General features: G+C 57.2%; 2 protein-coding genes across 4 annotated transcripts; both read right to left on the bottom strand.

Annotated features, from left to right (window-relative positions):
• SLC20A1 (solute carrier family 20 member 1) lies at positions 1-7,140 on the bottom strand. Its single transcript, XM_042835431.1, has 10 exons — positions 6,770-7,140; positions 6,554-6,694; positions 6,352-6,437; positions 4,738-4,834; positions 3,233-3,352; positions 1,868-2,125; positions 1,243-1,792; positions 976-1,161; positions 688-772; positions 1-513 (listed from the first exon to the last, which is right to left on the bottom strand). Exons 1-10 carry the CDS (start codon positions 7,086-7,088, stop codon positions 352-354), a joined length of 2,004 nt encoding a protein of 667 aa, XP_042691365.1. The 5' UTR covers positions 7,089-7,140; the 3' UTR covers positions 1-351.
• A 2,807-nt stretch (positions 7,141-9,947) lies between these two features.
• On the bottom strand, positions 9,948-19,183 carry ANXA4 (annexin A4). Of its 3 annotated transcripts, none has more exons than XM_042835428.1 (13): positions 18,876-19,183; positions 17,153-17,208; positions 15,661-15,736; positions 15,235-15,329; positions 14,872-14,985; positions 14,626-14,716; positions 14,129-14,208; positions 13,684-13,740; positions 13,284-13,377; positions 12,683-12,778; positions 12,077-12,135; positions 11,655-11,777; positions 9,948-11,025 (listed from the first exon to the last, which is right to left on the bottom strand). In XM_042835428.1, the coding sequence occupies exons 2-13, from the start codon at positions 17,153-17,155 to the stop codon at positions 10,966-10,968; spliced, it is 948 nt and encodes a 315-aa protein (XP_042691362.1). In that variant the 5' UTR covers positions 17,156-17,208; positions 18,876-19,183; the 3' UTR covers positions 9,948-10,965. The 3 variants fall into 3 exon arrangements, with proteins under 3 accessions (XP_042691362.1, XP_042691363.1, XP_042691361.1); XM_042835429.1 differs by lacking the exon at positions 18,876-19,183 and adding an exon at positions 18,226-18,330 and having other exon boundaries at positions 15,661-15,771; XM_042835427.1 differs by lacking the exon at positions 18,876-19,183 and adding an exon at positions 18,226-18,330.
• Positions 19,184-19,286: the final 103 nt, after the last annotated feature.

Genomic DNA, 19,286 nt, shown 5'->3' with positions numbered 1-19,286 from the left:
ACGAAGGAAACCTTTATTGAATCCGAGGTAGCAGCAGTGCGGGGGGCAAAGCCGAGCACAGCACAGCCCGCAGCCCCCAGGGGGTCACTGCAGGGGTCTGGGTTCAACTGGGGGGGCAGGGATAAAAAAATAAAGCGGCCCTGTCATTACTAGGCTGGGAGCACCGGGACAGCCCAGCACCGCTCAGCTTGCCTTGAGAGACATGGAACGTTAAAAAAATAAACCATAAAGAGCCGTTGTTGACAACACGCAGAGGAACGGAGGGAGCCCCATGGCTGGGAGGGGAGGGACTGTGTGTGAGCCCCCCCCCCCCCCCCTCCTGGGGCAGCAGCAAGCAGGCACAGCGCGACCTCACGCTCCCAGCACAGCGAACTTGAAGAGGGCCATGATGGCAGCGCTGATGAGGCCCGAGATGGGCACGGTGACAAACCAGGCCATGAAGATGTTGCGGAACAGGCGCCAGTCCACCGCTTTCCTGGAGCGCAGCCACCCCACTGACACCACCGAGCCCACCTGAAGGAGGGCACCGCTCAGCGCAGCCCCCTTCCCCCCCCCCCCCCCACCCCAAAGCCCCACTGCTCAGCACCGGGGTTGCAGCTCTGCCGCCCGCCCTTCTCCCAGCCTTGAGGTCTGCAGCCCCTCCAGGAGCGCAGGGAGCCACGCTCAGCTCACAGCCCACAGCCCTACCTTGCAGTGCGTCGTGCTGATGGGGAGGCCCACGTTGGAGGCGATCACCACGGTCAGGGCAGATGCCAGCTCGATGCTGAAGCCACTGCAAGGATGAGAACAGGAAGGAAAGTGAGACAGAACCCAGCCCACAGCCCCTCTGCATGTGCAAATCCTGCGCACGGCGGGACCAACCCTTGTGCACAACAGGGTGGGTGTGCAGGCAGGCACTGCCCACGAGCCGCACCGGAGGGAATCGGTTCTCCCCCCTGGGCACACGCAGCCCCCAGGAGCAGAGCTCCACTTTACCTGGATGGTGTGATAGGAGTCAGGTCCTTGCCCATGGTCTGGATGACCCTGCGGCCCCACACCCACAGCCCGATGCAGATCCCCACGCCCCCGTAGAGCAGCAGCCAGATGGGGGTTGCCACCTTGGTGGCCACGTCCCCTGTCTGATAGACCAGGTAGAGCGCAACCAGGGGGCCGATGGCATTGCTGCAAGAGAAAGGCGAGCGGTTCAGAACCCAGAGCGCAGCTCAGAGCTCCGGGAGCAGCCACAGCACTGCTGCTACTGACCTGACATCATTGCCACCGTGAGCAAAAGAGCCAAAGCAGGCCGTGAGGATCTGCAGGAACTGGAAGAGGAGGGACACCTCGGGCTTGTCCTGGTCTTGCCACTCTTCCAGCGAGCTGCTGCTGCCCTTCCTGTCCCCGAGGCCCATCTCTACTTGAGCAGCATTCAGATTCACGTCGGCAGCAGGGTGCACATCGGCCACCGCGTTGCAGTAGCTGGTGTAGCTGTCCATGCGGACCCGTTTCTTGGTGTCTGCCACGGGCCACGTCAGCTTCTCCATCTCCTCACCCTCCCTGGCCCGGAGGGAGTCCAGGGGCATGCCGCAGATGGCCATGGTGTAGGATGTGTAACTGTTGTTGCGACGCAGGGGTTTGTCCCCCGAATCCCCCATGCAGTCCCCCATTTTGGCCAGGTGCAGTTTATGCAGCAGCTCCTTATACAGCCCCGAGTCCTTGTGCACGGTGTGGTACTGGTACTGCCCACTGGAGTTCAGGTGGTGGCCCACGGGCTGGTGGAACTGCATGAGGTTACCATTGGGCAACTGAACGGCTCCTGCCAGAAGAGGAAGCGGTGAGCGCCCAACCGGAGCCGCCACGCAGCCCCAGCGCGGCCCCCAGCGCTGCTCACCTCCATCCACGTTGGTTTCCTTCAGGTCGCTGCTCGGGAGCCGCTCAGGGGCCTCCTCTGCATCCCCCAGGTTGAAGGACACCGTCCTCTCTTCCACGGCCACTCGCTGTAGCACAGCAGACCCTGCCTCGGCGCTGGGGCTCTTGGCAATGCCTGAGGGAGCGTCGCCCAGGGGCACCTTGGGCTCCTCGTGCTCCTCCTTCAGGCTGCTGCTCTTCTCCATCAGCGGGCTTTCAGAGGGACTTGATTTTATCTCTCCTGCAGACAGAGGCGGCTGCCGTTACATCCCAACCCTTGGCACAGCCACACCTGCCCCAGGCCGTGCCCCCACGCTCACATTTATGGCAGACCGATCGCTTTACACCTTCTCCTAAATCCTGAACTTTGCTGCTCCCCTTCCACCTCGATGCTCATCAGTCATACCTTGTCCGACAGGCGGCAGCCAGGCTGTCACAAGCCAGCTCAGCTCCTATTTTTATCCCCACACACCCACACCGGGTGTGGTGAGCACCGCCACGGGGCTTCTGCCGGTTACTCCTTGGGCACGGATCCCTCTCCCAACAAACCAACCTTCCTCAGGCCGCCCTGCCCCGCAGCCACAACGTGAGCCATCACCACTTCCACACGGTGATCCGTGCCAGACCGGCGGCCCACCCCCTCCTGGGGTCCCCCCTCTCCATCACGAAGCTGCGAGCCCAAACACCCCTATCTGCCTCTGCTTCCCAAGGCAAGCCCTGGAAGCCCAGGCCGCTCCCATGGGCTGGAAGGAAGGAGGCTACAGTGAGGCAGAGGAGGGAGCCTGCCCTGCAGCTGCGTGGAGCTCCAGCAGCTCAAAGGGTTCTGAGGGCAGACATAAAGCTGTCAATCACACCCCAATTACAGCAGCTGACAAGGACACTCGTTAATCTCTCGCCTACAGGTCTGCAAATGAGGAAGCAGGCTGCATGCTATATCTGCATGCGAGAGCACGCAGCCCTCCCGTGCTGCCAGAGCTACAGACTGCTGCTGGGTATTTCAATGGGTATTTCTGCCCCGGGGGGAGGATTTCACCAGCCTGCACAGCTCTGTCTCGCAACCCTCATCGATCCCCAAGAACGCTGCCATTCAAGGTTAGCAGCCTGTAGTGCAGGCAGGGCCACCGGCTGCCAGCCAGCAGCACGGCGCTGCTCCCAGCAGGAATTTGGGGTCCCCCTCATGCTGTGGGGTTGGCCAGAGGCACGCGGGGCCGACAGCTCAGCTGCACAAACCCAGAGCAGCTTAAGTGCTACGTGAAGCCGCAGATCCCTGCTAAGAACAGCCCCACGGTAATGAGATTGGCTGCAGAAAGGAGCCCTGCCCGCAGAGCTGCACAACGCCGGTACTTACGTTCAATTTTCTTCTTCATTCTCGGACATACAAAGAACCAGACGACGAGAGCGCAGACAACAGCACTCCCCGCCGAAATGAGGAGGATACCCCAGAGAGGCAGTTTGTCAAAGCCCAGCACTAGGAAATAAAACAAGGGATCTTGAAACCCCCGGGGACCCCCTCCGTGTCCGACTCTGCTCCCCCAGCCCGGAGACCACACAGAAAACAAGAGCTGGATCTCACAGAGCCCCGCCGGGCCGCGGTCTCCCCCACGGAAAGCTAATCTGTTCCACATGTTCAGGCACTTTCCCTCCCTCCTGCAGCCAAACCCGATTAGTGCCCGGTGTGCATTCTGCCTGAGCAGCAACAGGAACGCTCTCAGCCGCCGCACAGCCCTGCGCCCTGCCTTGCTGCAATGTCAAAGAGAACAGCGGCACGGCTGCCGCAGCACCGCGCTGCCTGCCTGGCACACGGGGACCTCAGCGGCTCCAGGAAGGGGGTTTCTCGGCTGCACACCCCAACTCAAAGCTCCTGCCGCAACGCCTGCCCTGCAGGAGGAATCCAAGCGCTCCTCAAGTGCCTTTTGGCAGGGGCTGGCACGCGGCCCCAGAGCAAGCAGGAGGTGGCCCCGCTGAAGGCAGCAACACGCCGCTCCTTTGCACCAACACTGCAGCTGCACAACGCTGCGAGCCCAGAGCCGACAGCTGGAGGCCACAGCCCCGCTGCTGCCTCTTCTCCTCCTCCTCCTGTGGATGCTGCAGGGAAGCAGACACCCCCCAGAGCCTTCCAGGCACTGTTTACAGACAAAACCCTCGGAAGCCAACGCTGCCTCCTGTCACTCCACCTCCAGCCTCCAATGACCTCTTCCACTGTTCCACAACAGGAAACCCACTCAGACTGAAAACAGCTCACGCTGAGAGCTCTGCCTGATGGAAGCTATGATTTGTGTGTTTTCCTGCACCACCTGCCCTCGGCTCTGTGGGCGCTGCTCTCTGTGTGCCAGCCTGGCGGGCGTCACCTGGCCCGGCCGTCCCCCTACACAACAGCCAAACACAAACACATCAATCTGCTGTTCCCAAAGGGGCTGCAAACTGCGATACGAGCTCCTCTTCTCAGCACAGGTGCCAGCTGCAGCACACCACCTCTTCTTGCCAGGAAGCCTCAGGGATAATTAGTTCACTCCTAAGGGCCAGGTGTGCGGGAAGAGCCTCTGGCCCCACACCTCACTACAGGGCCACGGGGAGAACAGCAGCCCCAGCAACATCTGGGTACCCAGCTCGGGGGGGGGGACACATCACTATCTGGAGCTCTAGGGGAAAGTTCTGTGGGGTTTAGTTCAGGCAGGCACCTATCTAGCCCAGAACTCAGCGCACGCTAGCCTGCCGCCTTCTGAAACCGGCACAGGCCAGCCGCCTTCTAGGAGAATTCAGCCCTGAAAAGCAAAAAGGGGTAAATCGGGCATTTAATGGAGGCTTCATCAAGGATTTCCAAAGTGAGTTTCAAGCACCGCAGTGCGTACTTACAGGGCGCGCCGGTAAACATGATGGAGAAGAGGTTGATCCCCACGGTGCAGGCGTAGAAGACGGGCAGAGCACGCAGGCCGTTGGGGACGGGGTCGGCCTGCAAGACAACGTTTGGAGCTGCAGAGCTGCGGAGCTCAGCTCTCACTGAGCGCCCGGCTCCAGCAGCAGCTCTGGGATGGAGGTCCCTGCATCCCCTCCCTGCGCTCCGGCTGCGTGGGGCTTTTGGTCCCACCGGGTGCTTTGGGAGAAAAGCCCTCCTCAAAGCTTTTGCCTCTTTCTCACTGATTCGGGCAGAACGACAAAGCCCTCAGCTTGCAAGCAGCTTCGCTGCCCTGCAGACCTGCGCCCGGAGGCAGCAGGAGCACCAACCCCAGCCCTGCCCAGCATTGCTGCCAACACCGAGGGACAGCGGGAAGCGGGAGGTGGCAAGCAGGGCTCTGAAAGGGCAGTTATGCAAGGCTGCTCCCACAGCAGTGACGCCGGAGCGTTTTGAAAGGGTTGCCAGGCAGAAAGCACAGCGATAAGATCTTAACATCTCTTGGAGCAGAAGTAGTTCTTCCAGACCTAAAGTCACGGGTGTCATTAAACTGAAACGTGCAGAACAAAGTGCTGATAGAGAACGCTGGAGCCGGGCGCTCTGGGCAGCCAGCTGAACGCCCCCAACCCGAAGGATCAGCGTGCTTCAAGTTCATCACCCCCAAAAAACAACCTCCAAAGCTGCACCCCCAACATTCTGGGTGCCAGACCCTTTTTTTCCCAGACTTTCAGACTCCCTAAACAGCAGAAATCTTTTCCAGCACAGACAGAGCCTGCAGATTCCCTTGAGGTCTCAGTGCCCCATCAGGGTGCTGCTGCCACCAGGCAAGGTTTAGGGCAGGGAGGAACACAGAGCAATTTGGCCGTGGAGCTTTGAGCACAGCTTTCAGCTGCCAGGATAGAATGGCACATGACCAGAGGGTCCTCACATGGCTGCCCCCAGCACAGCCCCCACACCAGACCTGTTGCTCTCCAGCGGTTTGGGATGGAAAAGCTCCTACATCTGTGGGCAGCAGCTCCTCCAAACACCAAAGGAAACCAGAGGAGCTGAAGGGAGTTTGAAGTGACACGGCCACAAACCACGCACAAAGCAGCACCCTGAATCCTGACTTTGGGAGGCTGAAACCCGCAGCAGTGGGGAAGCAGCTGCAGCAGAACAGCCAGGAGGTGTGGGCTGCTCAGGCTGCCTCTCCTGCAGAGGGAAGTGCAGTTTCCAGGCACCGGGGACAATTTTGGTTCTTCCCGGCTTCAAAAAAAGGCACCATCATCACTTGTCAACTACCACTGCAGAACGAGAGCCTCACGTGAGTCCAGAAAAGCATGGCATGCAGCTCCAACCTTATCAACTCCAGCAGCAAAGCTGCAGCTGCCCCTGCTGAAACAGCCCAGATGTTTTGGAAGAGGCAAGCAAAAGCTCCTTATCTCCTGGTCCCCACCTCACGGGACAAGAGCGGGCCCAGGCTCCCCATCGCTCAGCCACAAGGACACACAGACACACTGCAGTGCACGCGGCCCAGCAAACAAAGCACCGAGCAGCAGGAGCTCCACAGCCTGGCAGCACAGCTGGGCCATCCTTACCTTGCGGAGAATGAACCTACGGACAAGGAAGAAGAGGACGGCAGACATGATGCCGGAAAGGAGGGGCGAGATGAACCAGGACAACACTAGGAGGAAAGAGGTGCTGTTGGAGCCCCGCCGTGGGAAGGAAGCCCTGCCAGGAGCTGGTGCCACGCACCAAGGTGGGCACGCTGCTCCTGGAGCATCGCCTCGCCTGGCTCACCGATTTTTAGCAGCTCGGACCACTTGACGCCTTTCTGCCCTTCGGCCACCAGCGAGAATCCAATGGTTGCTCCAACGATGCAGTGCGTACCCGAGATGGGGAGCTTCAAGAACGAAGCCACAAGCTGCCACACGGCCGAGCCTGGAAGGCAAAAGGGAGGCGGGTGAGGAAGCACGGGGCACACCTGGGTGTCACAGCGCCGTGACCGGGACTCACCGAACATGGCGCTGATGGAGCCGGCCATCAGCAGCTCCTGCTTGCCGTTGTACATCTCCACATCGATCAGCCCTTTGCGGATGGTTTCGCTGACTTTGGCCCCCAGCAGCACGGAGCCCACCGTCTCAAAGATGCTGGCCAGGATGCAGGCCTGCCGCAGCGTCACCACACCGGAGCCCACGGCCGTGCCAAAGGAGTTGGCCACGTCGTTGGCACCCACCGAGAAGGCCAGGACGAAGGCGATGACGAAGCCCAGCACCAGCATCCATAGGAAGGGGGTGAGTGGGGCGGCGGTGGGCTCGGAGAGGGGCAGCTCCATGGCCAAAGCTCCGGGCTACAAGGGGGCGTGAGTGGGGCGGGGAAGGGCGGGGGGGGGGAGGGGGGGTATGGGGACGCTACAATAAATTACGGCGGGGAATTAAATAGGCTGCGCGGCGGGCGGGACGCGGAACTGCCGCCGCTATAGGGCTGCACGGCGGGGCGGGCGGCTGCGAGCGCTCAGGGCCGGGCCGGGCTCCATGGCGGCGGGCGGCACATCCTGCGGGCGGACAGCGGGGCCTCAGCGCTCTTCCCGCGCACCGCCAACGGCCGTTCCCCTCCCGCCCCAGTCCCGCCGCCACGCGAGGCCCCGCAGGGCCGCACCGCTCACCGACAGCGCCGGGCGGGAAGGCCGGGACGCAGCACGAGGGACGCCACTCTCAGCTCCGCTCCGCCGCCCCTCCGCCTCTCACTGGCGCGGCTGCCCTCCGCCCGTTCGGCTTTATAGCCCGCCGACACCCAGCGCCCGCCCTCCCGTGACGTCAGCAGCCGGCTCGCAGCTCCCGTTGGTCAGCTCGGCGCCGCGGGGCCGGGGTCGCGCTGCTATTGGTCGGTTCCGCTCGGCGGCGGCGGCGCACCCACCGGGTCCTTGGGCGGGCAGCGCGCCACGAGACCACGTGCGGGCCGGGCCCGGAGCTGCCCCGTGCGGAGCCGCGTGTGCGCCGGCCGCGTCCGGATGCGCCCCGGCACGGACCTGACGCGGCCCTGGATGCGGCCCACGGCGCAGCCCGACGTGGCCCCGGCTCAGCTCCCAGCGCAGCACCAGACAAGGGCCGGGTTCTGCTTCAGCGCAGCACCCGCCCTCCGCCAGCTGTTGGTTGGCACCGCGGTGACGCTCCGGTCCCCGTGTAGGGGCTACGCGCGGCACCAGCATCCCACAGGACACCAACCTCTCCCCGGCATCGGGTCACCCACCCCTGGTGATGGCTCCTTTTGGACCCCCCCTCCCCTCCCCGCAGTCTGCTCTAGCTCTCAAAGAGCCCACCCCAAATTAATGCCATACCAGCACTGTGAGCAACTGGGGATCACCATGTGTTTGCACAACCCTGCACACAGCTGTGAGTGCCCACCTCCCTTCACAGTGCTCGGTGCCCCCCCAGCTACCCCATCCTTTGTGCAATGGACACAGTCAGTGCGTCGGACACTGACCCTTGCCCAGCAGGAATCACAGCCCAGTGGTCCCGGGGCAGCCAGGCACAGGAAGCCCGGGTGCCTGACTCAGGGGGCTGGCAGCAAGCCTGGGCGCTGGGATTTGTTCTCCCCACTCATGCGGCATGGGTCAGTGGCTCAGGGCTGGGCTGTTTTGGGCCATCGCCTCGTGGGGCCACCTCTGACGTGGGCCTGAAGGCAGCACCTGCCCCAGGAAGAGGCCTGGGTGCTCCCGCCCCACTGCCCCCACGTCACGGGGTCGGAGTCCGGCCTGCGTCCTCATAGCCCTGTGTCCCTGCAGGTCCTGTGTCACAGCCACGTGCAGCACTCAATGCGTGGAGCCGGGGCGCGCTCAGCCCTTTGGTATGGTGGGGGGGAGATGAGCCCACGCCCTCAACCACTCGTGTTCCACAGCATCTCTTCCGTCTGTCCCAGATGGGATCTGCTGGGGAAAGGAGACAGGAGAATGGATGCTGCTGGGGGAACACAAGGCCATCCTGAGCCAGGAAGCAGTGGGCACATCGGGGGCTCCGGGGCACGGCCTGGAGCAGTGGGGTGCAGGACACGAACTGGTGCCCTCGTGTGCCTCTGGGAATGGGAACTGAGGGAGAACCCAGGGAACCACAACACCTCCATTGCTGGGAAGGGGATGGAGAAAGCCCTCCTGGCCCATTTCCACACACACAAAGAAGCACATCTGCACCTTCCCCCAGACCTGGATTCTGGAACTGACCCACCCCCTCAGCACCCTGCTCTCAGCATCCCCTCCCCACGCACCCACAGCACCACTGCGCCCTTCCAGGGCTGCTCCTGTGTGAGCTGACTGCAGCCCTCGTGCCGTATCCCATCCCTTCCTGTTACCCCTTCTATTCCTCCTCTGTTCCTGCTCACTGCCCATCTCGGGATACTCAGAGTCCCTTCCTGTCCTCCCTCCATATTCAAATCTCTTACAGTACCTGCAATCCTGTCCTGCCCCTTTTCTGCCCATCCTGCCCCTGCCGAATCCTTTTCCTTATCCCAGCCCTGCTTCTTTGCCCCTGTCCCTGCTCTATCCCTATCCCTGCCCCTACCTGTCCATCTTATGCCTGTGCTGTCCCTGCTCCAGGCTGCAGACAGAACCCCTGGCATCCTCCCCCCCCCCCCCCTCCCCCAAAGCTGACTTCCCCTCACCTGGCTGCACTTCAGCCCTCTGCTCAGCCCCACCATGCTGGGGGCAGCCAGGTGACACATTGGGGTGCTGCAGCCCCCACCATGGCAGAAGGAGGAAGGGACAGCCAGTCCCACAGCACCAATCCTGCACCCCCAGCACCCTCCTTTCACACCCATCCCACAGCATCACCTGGGCCCCCACACCCTGGACTATGAGAGCTCTGCAGTCACTTCTGATGCAGTATTACCTGCGCCCACCTTTCTTCCTGGTGAACCACACGAGGTGTGAGGTTGGGTGGCCTGCATTCATCGCTTGGAGGCACCTCTGCCTCCTCACCAGCAATGAGGTCGGTGGAGCTGCGAGTCCTCCTATGGGGCAGCAGCGTCCTCTGCTGCCAGGATCCTCCAGCTTCAGTCCGTCACCAGATGCGAGGCTGTGCCGTGGGGCTGCAGCCCAGCTCAGAAAAGCTCCTGAGCACCGCAGAGGGCAGCAGGCGCTCTGCGATGCACCGCGTTATTCACCAACAGTCACACTTTGCAAAAGCAAACAAGAACCACGTTCTGCAGTGTTCACAGCTTAGCAGACGGGAGCTAAGCTTGGGGGAAAAATTTATTTCAGAGGTCGGTAGGGAATTTCACATCACACAAAGGCACCAAAAGCAGAGTTTCTAAGGGCAGCGTTATCCAGAAGTCCCGGCAGGAGGTGCTGGCACATTTGGTGACCCCAGAACAGCTCAGTACATCAGGCAGCGCTGATGAGACGTGCTTTACAGCTCATTCCTTCGTAGGAACCCTTCCAGTGACAGCAATTAACTGAGGGCAAAGGCTTGACACACAAACCTGATGACTTACACTGCCACAGTCAAGGCAGGCAGACCAAGGCTGTGAGGCTGATCCGTGACCAGGCACAGCGCTGCTGTTCCTTCTGCAGGCACCAGGGGCGGCTTCCCCACCTCCAGACCCACAGGCAACAAGCACACGAAGTCCAGCACGGCTGGTTTTGTTCCACACTCAGAGAGCAAGCTGACAAGTTGGAGCTTTGCAAGAACCACTGATGGACGCGGTCAGTGGGCATGGTGGGAACGGCCTGGCATTGCATTTGGTGACCACAGAATCATTTAGGTTGGAAAAGACCATTCCATCAAATTTGATATATATTTTTTTTAAATTATCTTCCAAAAGCTGAAGCCTGGCTGCATTCTCTCCATATAATGACAAAGTTAATTCTTCCCTTTGCAAATTCCTACATTCCGTGTCCAAATTTGCTTCATTTGACAGGATTTTGACAGGATTTGACTGGTAAACGCAGAGGGACAGCAAGGAAATAACAAAGCTTGCATAGATTTGGTTAAAGCATTCTGATTAAACAAGGCTTTATAGCTCAGTTAGATGCACAGGGGTGTTGTAAGCAAAAGTGCAGAAGTTAAGGGTAAAATGGAACTGCCATCACCCAACCAGAGCATTAATTAATCAAAGTCACTACTCAGCAATTAATGAGAGGAAAAAAAAACCAAAACCAATTGAGAGAAATCCTTATGATCCCCTCCTTCCCACAGCACAGGATGTACGCCAGGAATCCTTCAATCCTCGCCGCCACAGAGCTTCAGCAGAACCTTCCTGTAGTCTCCTGAGCAATCTCCCTGGGAACATAAAGGTGAAGAAATGAGAAGAAAAAAAGGGGAAGGAGGAGAGAGAGAGGAGCAGGGAGAATAAAGAGGAAGAGAGAGAAGGAGAGGAGAGAGAGCAGAACAAAGAAAAGAGGGAAAAGAGGAGCTTGTAAGGGGGAAGAACACAAGAGTGATGAATGAGAGCAGAGCAGGAAGGGCAGAACAGAAGAGGGGTTACAGGTAAGACCACCAGATTGAAAAAGGACAAGAGAAAGAGAGGGGGAGAACAGAGGGAACAGCAAAAGAAGGAAGGGCAGATGGAAGAAGGAAGGAAGGAAAGAGGGAGAAGAGCGCAGAAAAAAGAAAGTAGAGGAGAGGAGCAGAGAAGGCCAGAGCGAACTGAGTTACTGAGAAAAGAAAAAAAGGAATATGAATAATTTTCAAGTTCTACCAAAGTCAAACTGTTCTTAAGGCAGATTTTTCTTTGCAGTGTTTTTATCCTCTAGACAATTTAAGAACATTCAGGAACATTTTCAGCACGTTTTTGTAATGTCTGCCCATCTCAGCTGCTCTAAAATACCCAACAGGTGTCAGGGGGGGAATCACCTCCTTAAAGGCACTCAGAAAATCCCACTGTTTGTGTCGAACACGGACAAGTTTACCTTGATGAAGGAGTGGAGAGACTTCCCATACATGGTCAGGAATTCCCTTCTGATATGCAGCATATCAATTTCGGAGCGGGACACCATCACTCTGATCAGAGTGCTGTCGTCTGTTCCCAGGCCCTGGAAAGCAAAGCAGCCACTTGCAGCCGACACAGAACTGCTGGAGAATCACCTGCAGACACAAAGGGCTCAGGGCCCATCCTGTGCAGGAGCTGCTCTTCATCAGAGCCTTTTTGTGACCCGTTAGCAGCTTGCTCCTGGGTATGACTGTTACCCTGATGTGCAGAAAAGCCTGAGCTTTCCTAGAAAAGCCAGTTTCCTGGCTGGCTGCAGCTTCCATCTCGACTGCCATGATGCTGCTGACTCCAGCACAAAAATGCAAGAAAGAAGCAAGCAATCTCACTCCACAATCTGTTTACCTTCATGGATTTATACAGCCGTTCAGCAAAGTACGCAGGCTTGTTTCGCATGCACTTGACTGGAGGAGAGACAAGAGAGACAATTAAGAGCATTAACAAGAGAACTAAGGCCAGCAGGAGGTTTTCCACACCAATGCAGCACTTTCTGGGTGCAGGTGTTTCTTCTGTCAAGATGCAACTCCAGGTTAACAAACAGCAGCTGCAGTGCAGGCATCCACAGTGATGTGCTGTGAGCTGCTGTCTCTGTGCCTGCAGGATTTGCACGAAGGCTTTCGTGCCTCCTGACATCAAACCTCTGCTGCCAAAGCTCCCTTTGGCCAAGCACACCGTGCCATAAGGCGCAAAGCTTTCTCACCTGACTGGGTCTGTGAAGCACAGAATCGTAGAATGGTTTGGGTTGGAAGGGACCCCTAAGATCATCAAGTTCCAACCCCCTGCAGTAGGCAGGGACACCTCCCTCTACACACGGTGCTCCACGTCCCACCCAGCCTGGCTTTGTGCCCGTAAACAAAGACAAACCTGCTCATAACGGTCACTCAAGGGAACTCACTGCACCTCTCATCATTTCATTCCTTTGTGGACAACATTTAAAAGCAGAGCACTCACCCACAGCCAGCAAAGCATCTTCCAGGTCTCCTGACATCTCAGATTTAATGCTGTCTGTTATGTCCTTGTTAGCAATGCCTCTGTACAGATCAAAAACTAGGAGGAAGAGTCCACGGCAGAAAGTCAGAGAGATTCAAAGGACTTCTTTACAACAACAAGCTCCTCATGTGATGCATGAACACTGTACGATTCCTGCAGCACTGTCAGCTAAACCAGAATCGTCCCACAGAAATAATTCATTTTCATTGCTAACAGACTTGCTAATTGCCTACCATAGCTGTTACCATTTTCAAGACCTGCTGCTTTGTGCTGCCAATCAAGTTTCTTAGCTTCTCTCCCCCCTGCCCCAATGGCAGTCACACCTCATGATCTCTGCTTTCCATGCTGGAGCAGCAGCCACTTGTGCTGAGGTTTCTGAAGCCCCTTTCAGTCTCAGGAGGGAATAAAGCAGCCCGAATGGAATGGATGCACTGGGGCTCTCTGCAGGACACCTGCTGCCTCAGAGGAGTTCACAGCTACTGAACAGCTACGGAGCTCCTACAAGAGCATCATACAAACGAGGAAGGAAAGGAAAAGCCAGGACGCTGTGCAGGGGTCCTACCTCTCAGCAGGTGATACCTGTTCCGTGTACAGAGGATGGACATAAACTGCACCTCATCTGTTCCCCATTTCTTCTCCCCCGCTTCGTACAGGCACTTAAAGACATTATGGGTGACAAAGTAAGGCTCATGGAGAAGTACAGGAGATCTTAAATTCCTGCAGCTGGAGCGCTGCTGGTCTGTACTTGTCCAGATCACAGGGGTTTTCCAACCAGCACCAACCAGGCATGGCAACCCACAACCAAAATGTCACTGCCCCTGCCAAGTAACCAGCCTGCCTAGAGATCTCTCATTAGAGACTTGCAAACAAGACTAGAACCATTATTCCTATGTCACAGGTTGGCTTCTCTTCACCACGCACCACATGCACAAGAATAGATTGGGAAGCACGTTACTACACACCTGAGCATCTTGGTGAGCAAGGCCTTCATCCACATACATGCCTTCATCTCTGTTTCCCTGCAAAGACACAAGGATAGAAGACTCCGTTCACCAGAGCATCTACTGGAAGCAACTCCTGGGAATTCCCCATTCAGGAACAGCTGCTGGAGATGGATAATGGAGTCCTTCAAAGGGAACACAGCTCACAAATGAAACACAGCTCAGGTGTGCTTCGGGCTTTCTTCTGAAATGAGCAGCAACCCACTTTACTGGGGCATTTAAGAAGAGCCCACAGCACTCACGCACACCCAGAGTCAGAGTTCCCTCCCTGGAGAAGCTGGGCTTGAGGAGCAGCCATGGGACACACAGAGTGAGAAAAAGCCAGCCTGGAGCTCCTCACCACTGAGTGCAGAGCCGTGCCCACAGCTCTGAACATTCAGCCCCTTCTCCCCTCAGCGTGGCTCACCGTTGCGAGGGACACGAGGACCCTTCGAAACATGGAAGATGTGTCAGACACGATGTCATCCTCAAGGGAGCAGCCATATTCTAGCAAGAACACACACAGCATCCGTTAGGAGCAGGGCCACCACCTGGCTGCTGCCCACAACATTTGCCAGCTGTAAGCTAGCTAAGTGCAGAACTGTGCCAGGGCTCTCAGCATCACTGCAGCGCTCCAGCCATCATCATCAGTGCTGCAGCCTCCAATGAAGAAGCACAGACAGCAAGAAACTGACAAGAGAGCCACATGTCCTACTGACAGACAGAATGCTCCTCCCCATGTCAGCTCCACCAGTTCAGCTGCTGGTGAAATTCCAGTCTAGCTTCTCTTTGGACAAACAGCAACACCCAGGTTGGCCAGTTTGTCACACTTAAAAGCTCCCCAGACTCCTTCCTTCACATCTGCCTGCACACACACACTGATGGCAGGCAGCAGGACAAGGCCTGGCCTTTTGCTCGACTTACGAAGCTTGTAGTTCTCATTAATGCGACGAATCTCTTCATTGGTGCGAGAAGCCAGAATTTCAATCAGGCAGCCTTCATCTGTTCCTGCTCCCTAGGAATCGCCAAGGCAAGATTTCAGATACCAGCAACTGCTCGTGACGTGCAGCCGGGTTTCTTTAAGAGGTAGTAATTAATGAGAAGTCATACACAACAAAGCAGCGAGTCCTTGGCCAGAACTTAAGCAATACAAAAGGAAGACTTCCAAACCTTCATAGCCCTCTTCAGTTCGTGCACATCATACATGGTGGTGGGAGTCATCATCCCAATGATCACCCTCTCAAAATTCCCACTCAGCTCCGACTTCAAGTCATCGATCAAATCCTAGAAGGCCAAGAGAGAAGAAAGCAGTTGGCAGAAGGCACGGCCTTCGAGGACAGAAGGAACTGAGCTGTGCAGCACTTCTCTTCAGGCTCCAACCCTCCTTGCAACAACAACTGCTCTGAACTGAACAGGAACAAAACAGCCTTGGTCAGGTAAAATCTCTGCTGACCTTTCTCTTGTGGGGATTGGGTCATTTTCCACTTTTCACCAAGTGACACAACCACATTCACATCTCTGCAGAGCACCTACCCTGCCAATAGTGCTCTTGTAGGTGATCAGAACTTGCTGACGCTGGGAAACATTGAGTTTGGTCAAGATGTCGATGATGGCATCTTCATCCGTGCCTGCAAGAAACAAATGGCAGCTGGTCAGGCTGCTTGCACAAGAATCAGAAGTGCCCTCTGCTCTTGTGCCACCTCCTGTCCCTCACACAGCCGGCTCTCAGCAGCCCCAGGCCTCCATCTGTGCACACAAAGCTGCCGGGACCAACATCACCAGAGCAGCTGCATTTCAGGGCATGAAGGGCACTTCTGTTTCCACTTCCCAACGATTTTTAGGGCAGCTGTGCAGTGGAGCAATGCAAGCAGCTACGCTTCCCTCTAACAAACCACCAGAGCAGCCATTCCCAGTGCTGGGGAAAAAATAAAGTTGATCTGTGGAGGGAGATCAACTTACCAAAGCCCTTCATGGCCTTCCTGAGTGCCTGCGCTTCTTGCTCAGGGCTGAAACTTGAGACCCCCTTGATTGTTGCCTAAGGCCACAAGAAAAGGATTTAGCAAAGGCAGACTGGCACCGATGCAGACGTAGAGTTGAATCGGAAAAATATAAATAAAAAATAAAAATAAAAAGGTGAACACAGAGATGATAAAACTCCACCCACACAAGTGATGCTTCTCTCTCACTTCTGTCTCACACAGCAGCCTGTTCTAGTGGGACTTCCCAGGCACATCAGAAAGAAGCCACAGGGGCACAACTACAAAGAGAACATTTCTCCACATCGCTGCCCATGGAGGATCTGGTTTCCAGTGAAACAACAGCTGGACTATCTGGCATCTGTGTTCAGGCCCACCAGGCCTTCTTCCTAGCAGTTCTCCACGTCAATCACAGTGTGCTCCCATCACAGCCCTACTCCTGACTTGTACCAGGTAAGGACCATCATTCTGCACCATTACTTTTGCTCTGCTTGGCACTGGTGAGGCTGCACCTGGAGAACAGCATCCAGCTCTGGGCTCCCAGTCCAGCTCTGGGCTCCCAGTCCAAGAGACAGCTGGACATACTGCAAAGAGTCCAATGGAGGGCTACCAAGATGGTGAAGGGACTGGAACACCTCTTCTAGGACAAGAGGCTGAAAGAGAGGGGGCTGCTCAGCCTGGAGAAGGGCAGCTCAGGGGGATCCCAGCCACAGCCATCAATCCTGCAAGGGCAGAGAGGACGGAGCCGGGCTGCATCCCATGGAGCCCAGTGCCAGGACCAGAGGCTACCACCAAACATCAGGAGCATTCCTGCACTGTAAGCTGCAGCACTGGCACAGGCACCCAGAGAGGCTGCAGTGTCTCCTCTTGGAGATCTCCAAACCCATCTGGACGTGGTCCTGGGCACCAATTCTGGTAGCTTTGTTGGAGCAGGGCTGGACGAGATGGACCAGAGGTCCCCTCCAGCATCAGCCATGCAGTGCTTCCACAACACACACGACGTGCTGCGTTTGGCTCAAAATGGCCATTCACAAACGGGTTTCTCCTGCCTCCTGCTCAGTGCCACCTCTGTGGGATCACACTGCCTCCTACGATCCACCTCTGTTCCAACAAAGATCAACAGCAAAACAGTGCTGACCTTCACGGAGCCTGGGCTTTGGAAAATAGGCACAGGAATAACCACTGCATGGGTGGAACCCTGTGGGTTGAAGCAGGAGGGAGCAGCATGCCCAGAGAGTTTATCTGGAAAAATACTTCCTCTATGAGCTAACATTCAGTTGGATTTTTTATTAACTCTCAAGCAGGAAAAGCAGATATATGTGGGGCATTGTCCTCTATAGGAGGAAACAGAAAGAAGTTACAAATTTACCACTCATAAAAAGACAGTGCTCTTCCTGCCCTACCCACACTCCCTACATTTATCTGATCAGGGCAAATGCCTGGCACAGCGTGGCACAGCAAACAGGCACACTCACCATCGCTCAAGTGCTTGGTTAATCTCTTATTGTTCAGGTCCACCAGCTGCTGGCAACTGCAATAAAAACCAGAGAGAGCATCAGTTTTCTAGCAAGCAGTTCTTACAAGGTGCCAGCCCTGCCATTTTGTGGTGCTGGTTAAGTGACTGTGACTGTAAGGCACAGCGATAAACACATGATTTCCCAATCTGAAAGCAACACTTGAACAGCACTACAGAATGCCCACAAACACACACTGCTTCGCACTGAACCAACAAGGGCTGCCTCGCAGCACGACAGCAGCTCTGCGTGAGAGAGGGATGCAGATCAAGGCAGCAGGACGTAAGAAATGCCTTTTTTATTCCTAGAGTGACAGCCTGGCTGAGGTTACAAGCAGCAGACTGCCACTCCTGTGCTGCTGTCAGTGAGCCCAGCCCTTGTGCAAGAGCAGCAGTGCCTGTGCTCGCCCTGCATGTGACTCTTACACATCTGGAACATCATCACAGTGCGCTGCCCTGCCAAGCAAGCTCAGCATGGCGTTGCCACACAGGCACTCATCAGCACTCGACTTGTTCTTTCCTTCATGGAATTGTGGATCTCTGGGCAACCTACGACCCAGGCATCAGAAAAATAAAGCTTCCGCCCTTCTCGAGTCCTTGGCAGAAATGCAAAGCCAACCAGATTGTCTTAATATTTGTTTTGGGCACTAAGTAACGGCTTTGCACCTGACAGATGTTTTTCTGATGCGGTTTGATCGTTCGGTCGCTCTGTATGCAGAAGCAGGGCTGTTAAACCAGCAGCACAAAAGAAAGGTCAAAAAGGGAGGGAGGCAAAAGCGTTCTGAGCGCAAAGGAGCCGGCAGAAAGAAACCAAACACAGGGAAGGAAAGGTCAAGCCGCGCTCAGGGCAAACGCCTCCGCAACGCAAAACCGCAGCAGCGGCACAACGCGGAGGTGCGGCTGAGAACCGGCTGCGTTCAGCGGGGCGGCGCGGCCGGACCGGGACACCGCAGCTCCGCGTGTCGCGTTCCTCCCCATCCCCATCCCACGTCCCCCGGGCCCGGCGGCCCCACGCGTTCCGGCGGGGTCACTCACCGACAGCACGGGAAGCGGCTCAGCAGCGCGGAACGGAGCTCTGCCGGGTCGGGCCGCGACGCGGAGCCAACGCCCCGCAACGGGGAGGGACTCCGGGTCCCAAGTATTCCATGCCCGCCCATAAGGGGCAGATCCCGGGAGGGGCAGAACGCGGCAGGTTGGATGGGGCTCTGGGCGGCCCGGTCTGGTATTAAATGGGGACGTTGGGGGCCCCGCCTGGCAGGGGGTTGGAGATTGATGATCCTTGAGGTCCATCCAACCCGAGCCATTCTGTGATTGTGTGCGATGTGTCCTGGTACCACCCGAGGACCCGACAGCCCCACACTGCCCTCACCATCCCAGTCTTCCCAGTCTCCAGTCCTGCCCTGTGCTGGTGCTATGCAATAAACAGCAGTTCAACACACAGCGTCCCTACAGAATCACAGAATCAGGCTGGAAAAGACCTTAAAGACCACCGAGTCCAACCGCGACCTGACCATCCTACCCTCACTCTAACAACCTCCTCTAAATCACGTCCCTGAGCACCACATCCAAACGGTTTTTAAACACACCCAGGGATGGTGACTCAATCACCGCCCTGAGGAGCAAATTCCAGTGCTTCACAACCCTTTATCTAAAGACGTGTTTCCTGAGATCCAACCTAAACTCACCCCACGTCTGTGTGTCCTGCGGAACCCCACAGAGGTGACATTGGGGCGCTTCTCAAAGGAAACTAGCGCACGGTATCAGGAGCGGAGGAGGATGCAGCCGGTCCTGCCGCTGACGCTGCTATTCTGCGTCCCTGCCCAGGACTCGCACACTTTCCTCTTCCCAGCCCCGCTCGGCTCCTCGCAGGCTGCAGACACTGCTGAGGCTCTCACGCTCCACGGCTGTCATCTTCTCCAGCTGCCGGACCGCTCTCTGCAGGGCTGCGCCGAGTTCCTGCCGCTGAAGCCAGAACGGCGGCTCCTGTGCTGAAGGATGGAGGAGTTTCGTGCCGGCACCCACAGCACGCGGCCCCCAGGCTGCCGGCGGCACGGCAGGACGCTCCCCTCCCTCCCATCGCCCCTCAGCTCCTGCAC

Source organism: Centrocercus urophasianus, unplaced genomic scaffold (genome assembly GCF_019232065.1).
Source record: "Centrocercus urophasianus isolate 14NV4802_14NV808 unplaced genomic scaffold, USGS_Curo_1.0 seq_52, whole genome shotgun sequence".
In the NCBI taxonomy this organism is placed as follows: domain Eukaryota; kingdom Metazoa; phylum Chordata; class Aves; order Galliformes; family Phasianidae; genus Centrocercus; species Centrocercus urophasianus.
The sequence above is the reverse complement of the archived record's forward strand: the minus strand, read 5'-3'. Positions and strand labels throughout refer to the sequence as shown.

Excerpts from the sequence above, each read along its gene's own strand:
- SLC20A1 (XM_042835431.1), bottom strand. The coding sequence starts at position 7,088 with ATGGAGCTGCCCCTCTCCGAGCCCACCGCCGCCCCACTCACCCCCTTC. Across the intron at positions 6,695-6,769 it reads CTCCATCAGCGCCATGTTCG|GCTCGGCCGTGTGGCAGCTT; the intron begins GTGAGTCCCGGT and ends TTTGCCTTCCAG. Across the intron at positions 1,793-1,867 it reads GGAAACCAACGTGGATGGAG|GAGCCGTTCAGTTGCCCAAT; the intron begins GTGAGCAGCGCT and ends CTCTTCTGGCAG.
- ANXA4 (XM_042835428.1), bottom strand. Across the intron at positions 12,779-13,283 it reads CAGGTATCACCTGCTGAGAG|TTTTTGATCTGTACAGAGGC; the intron begins GTAGGACCCCTG and ends TCTTCCTCCTAG. Across the intron at positions 12,136-12,682 it reads AGATGCTTTGCTGGCTGTGG|TCAAGTGCATGCGAAACAAG; the intron begins GTGAGTGCTCTG and ends TCTCTCCTCCAG.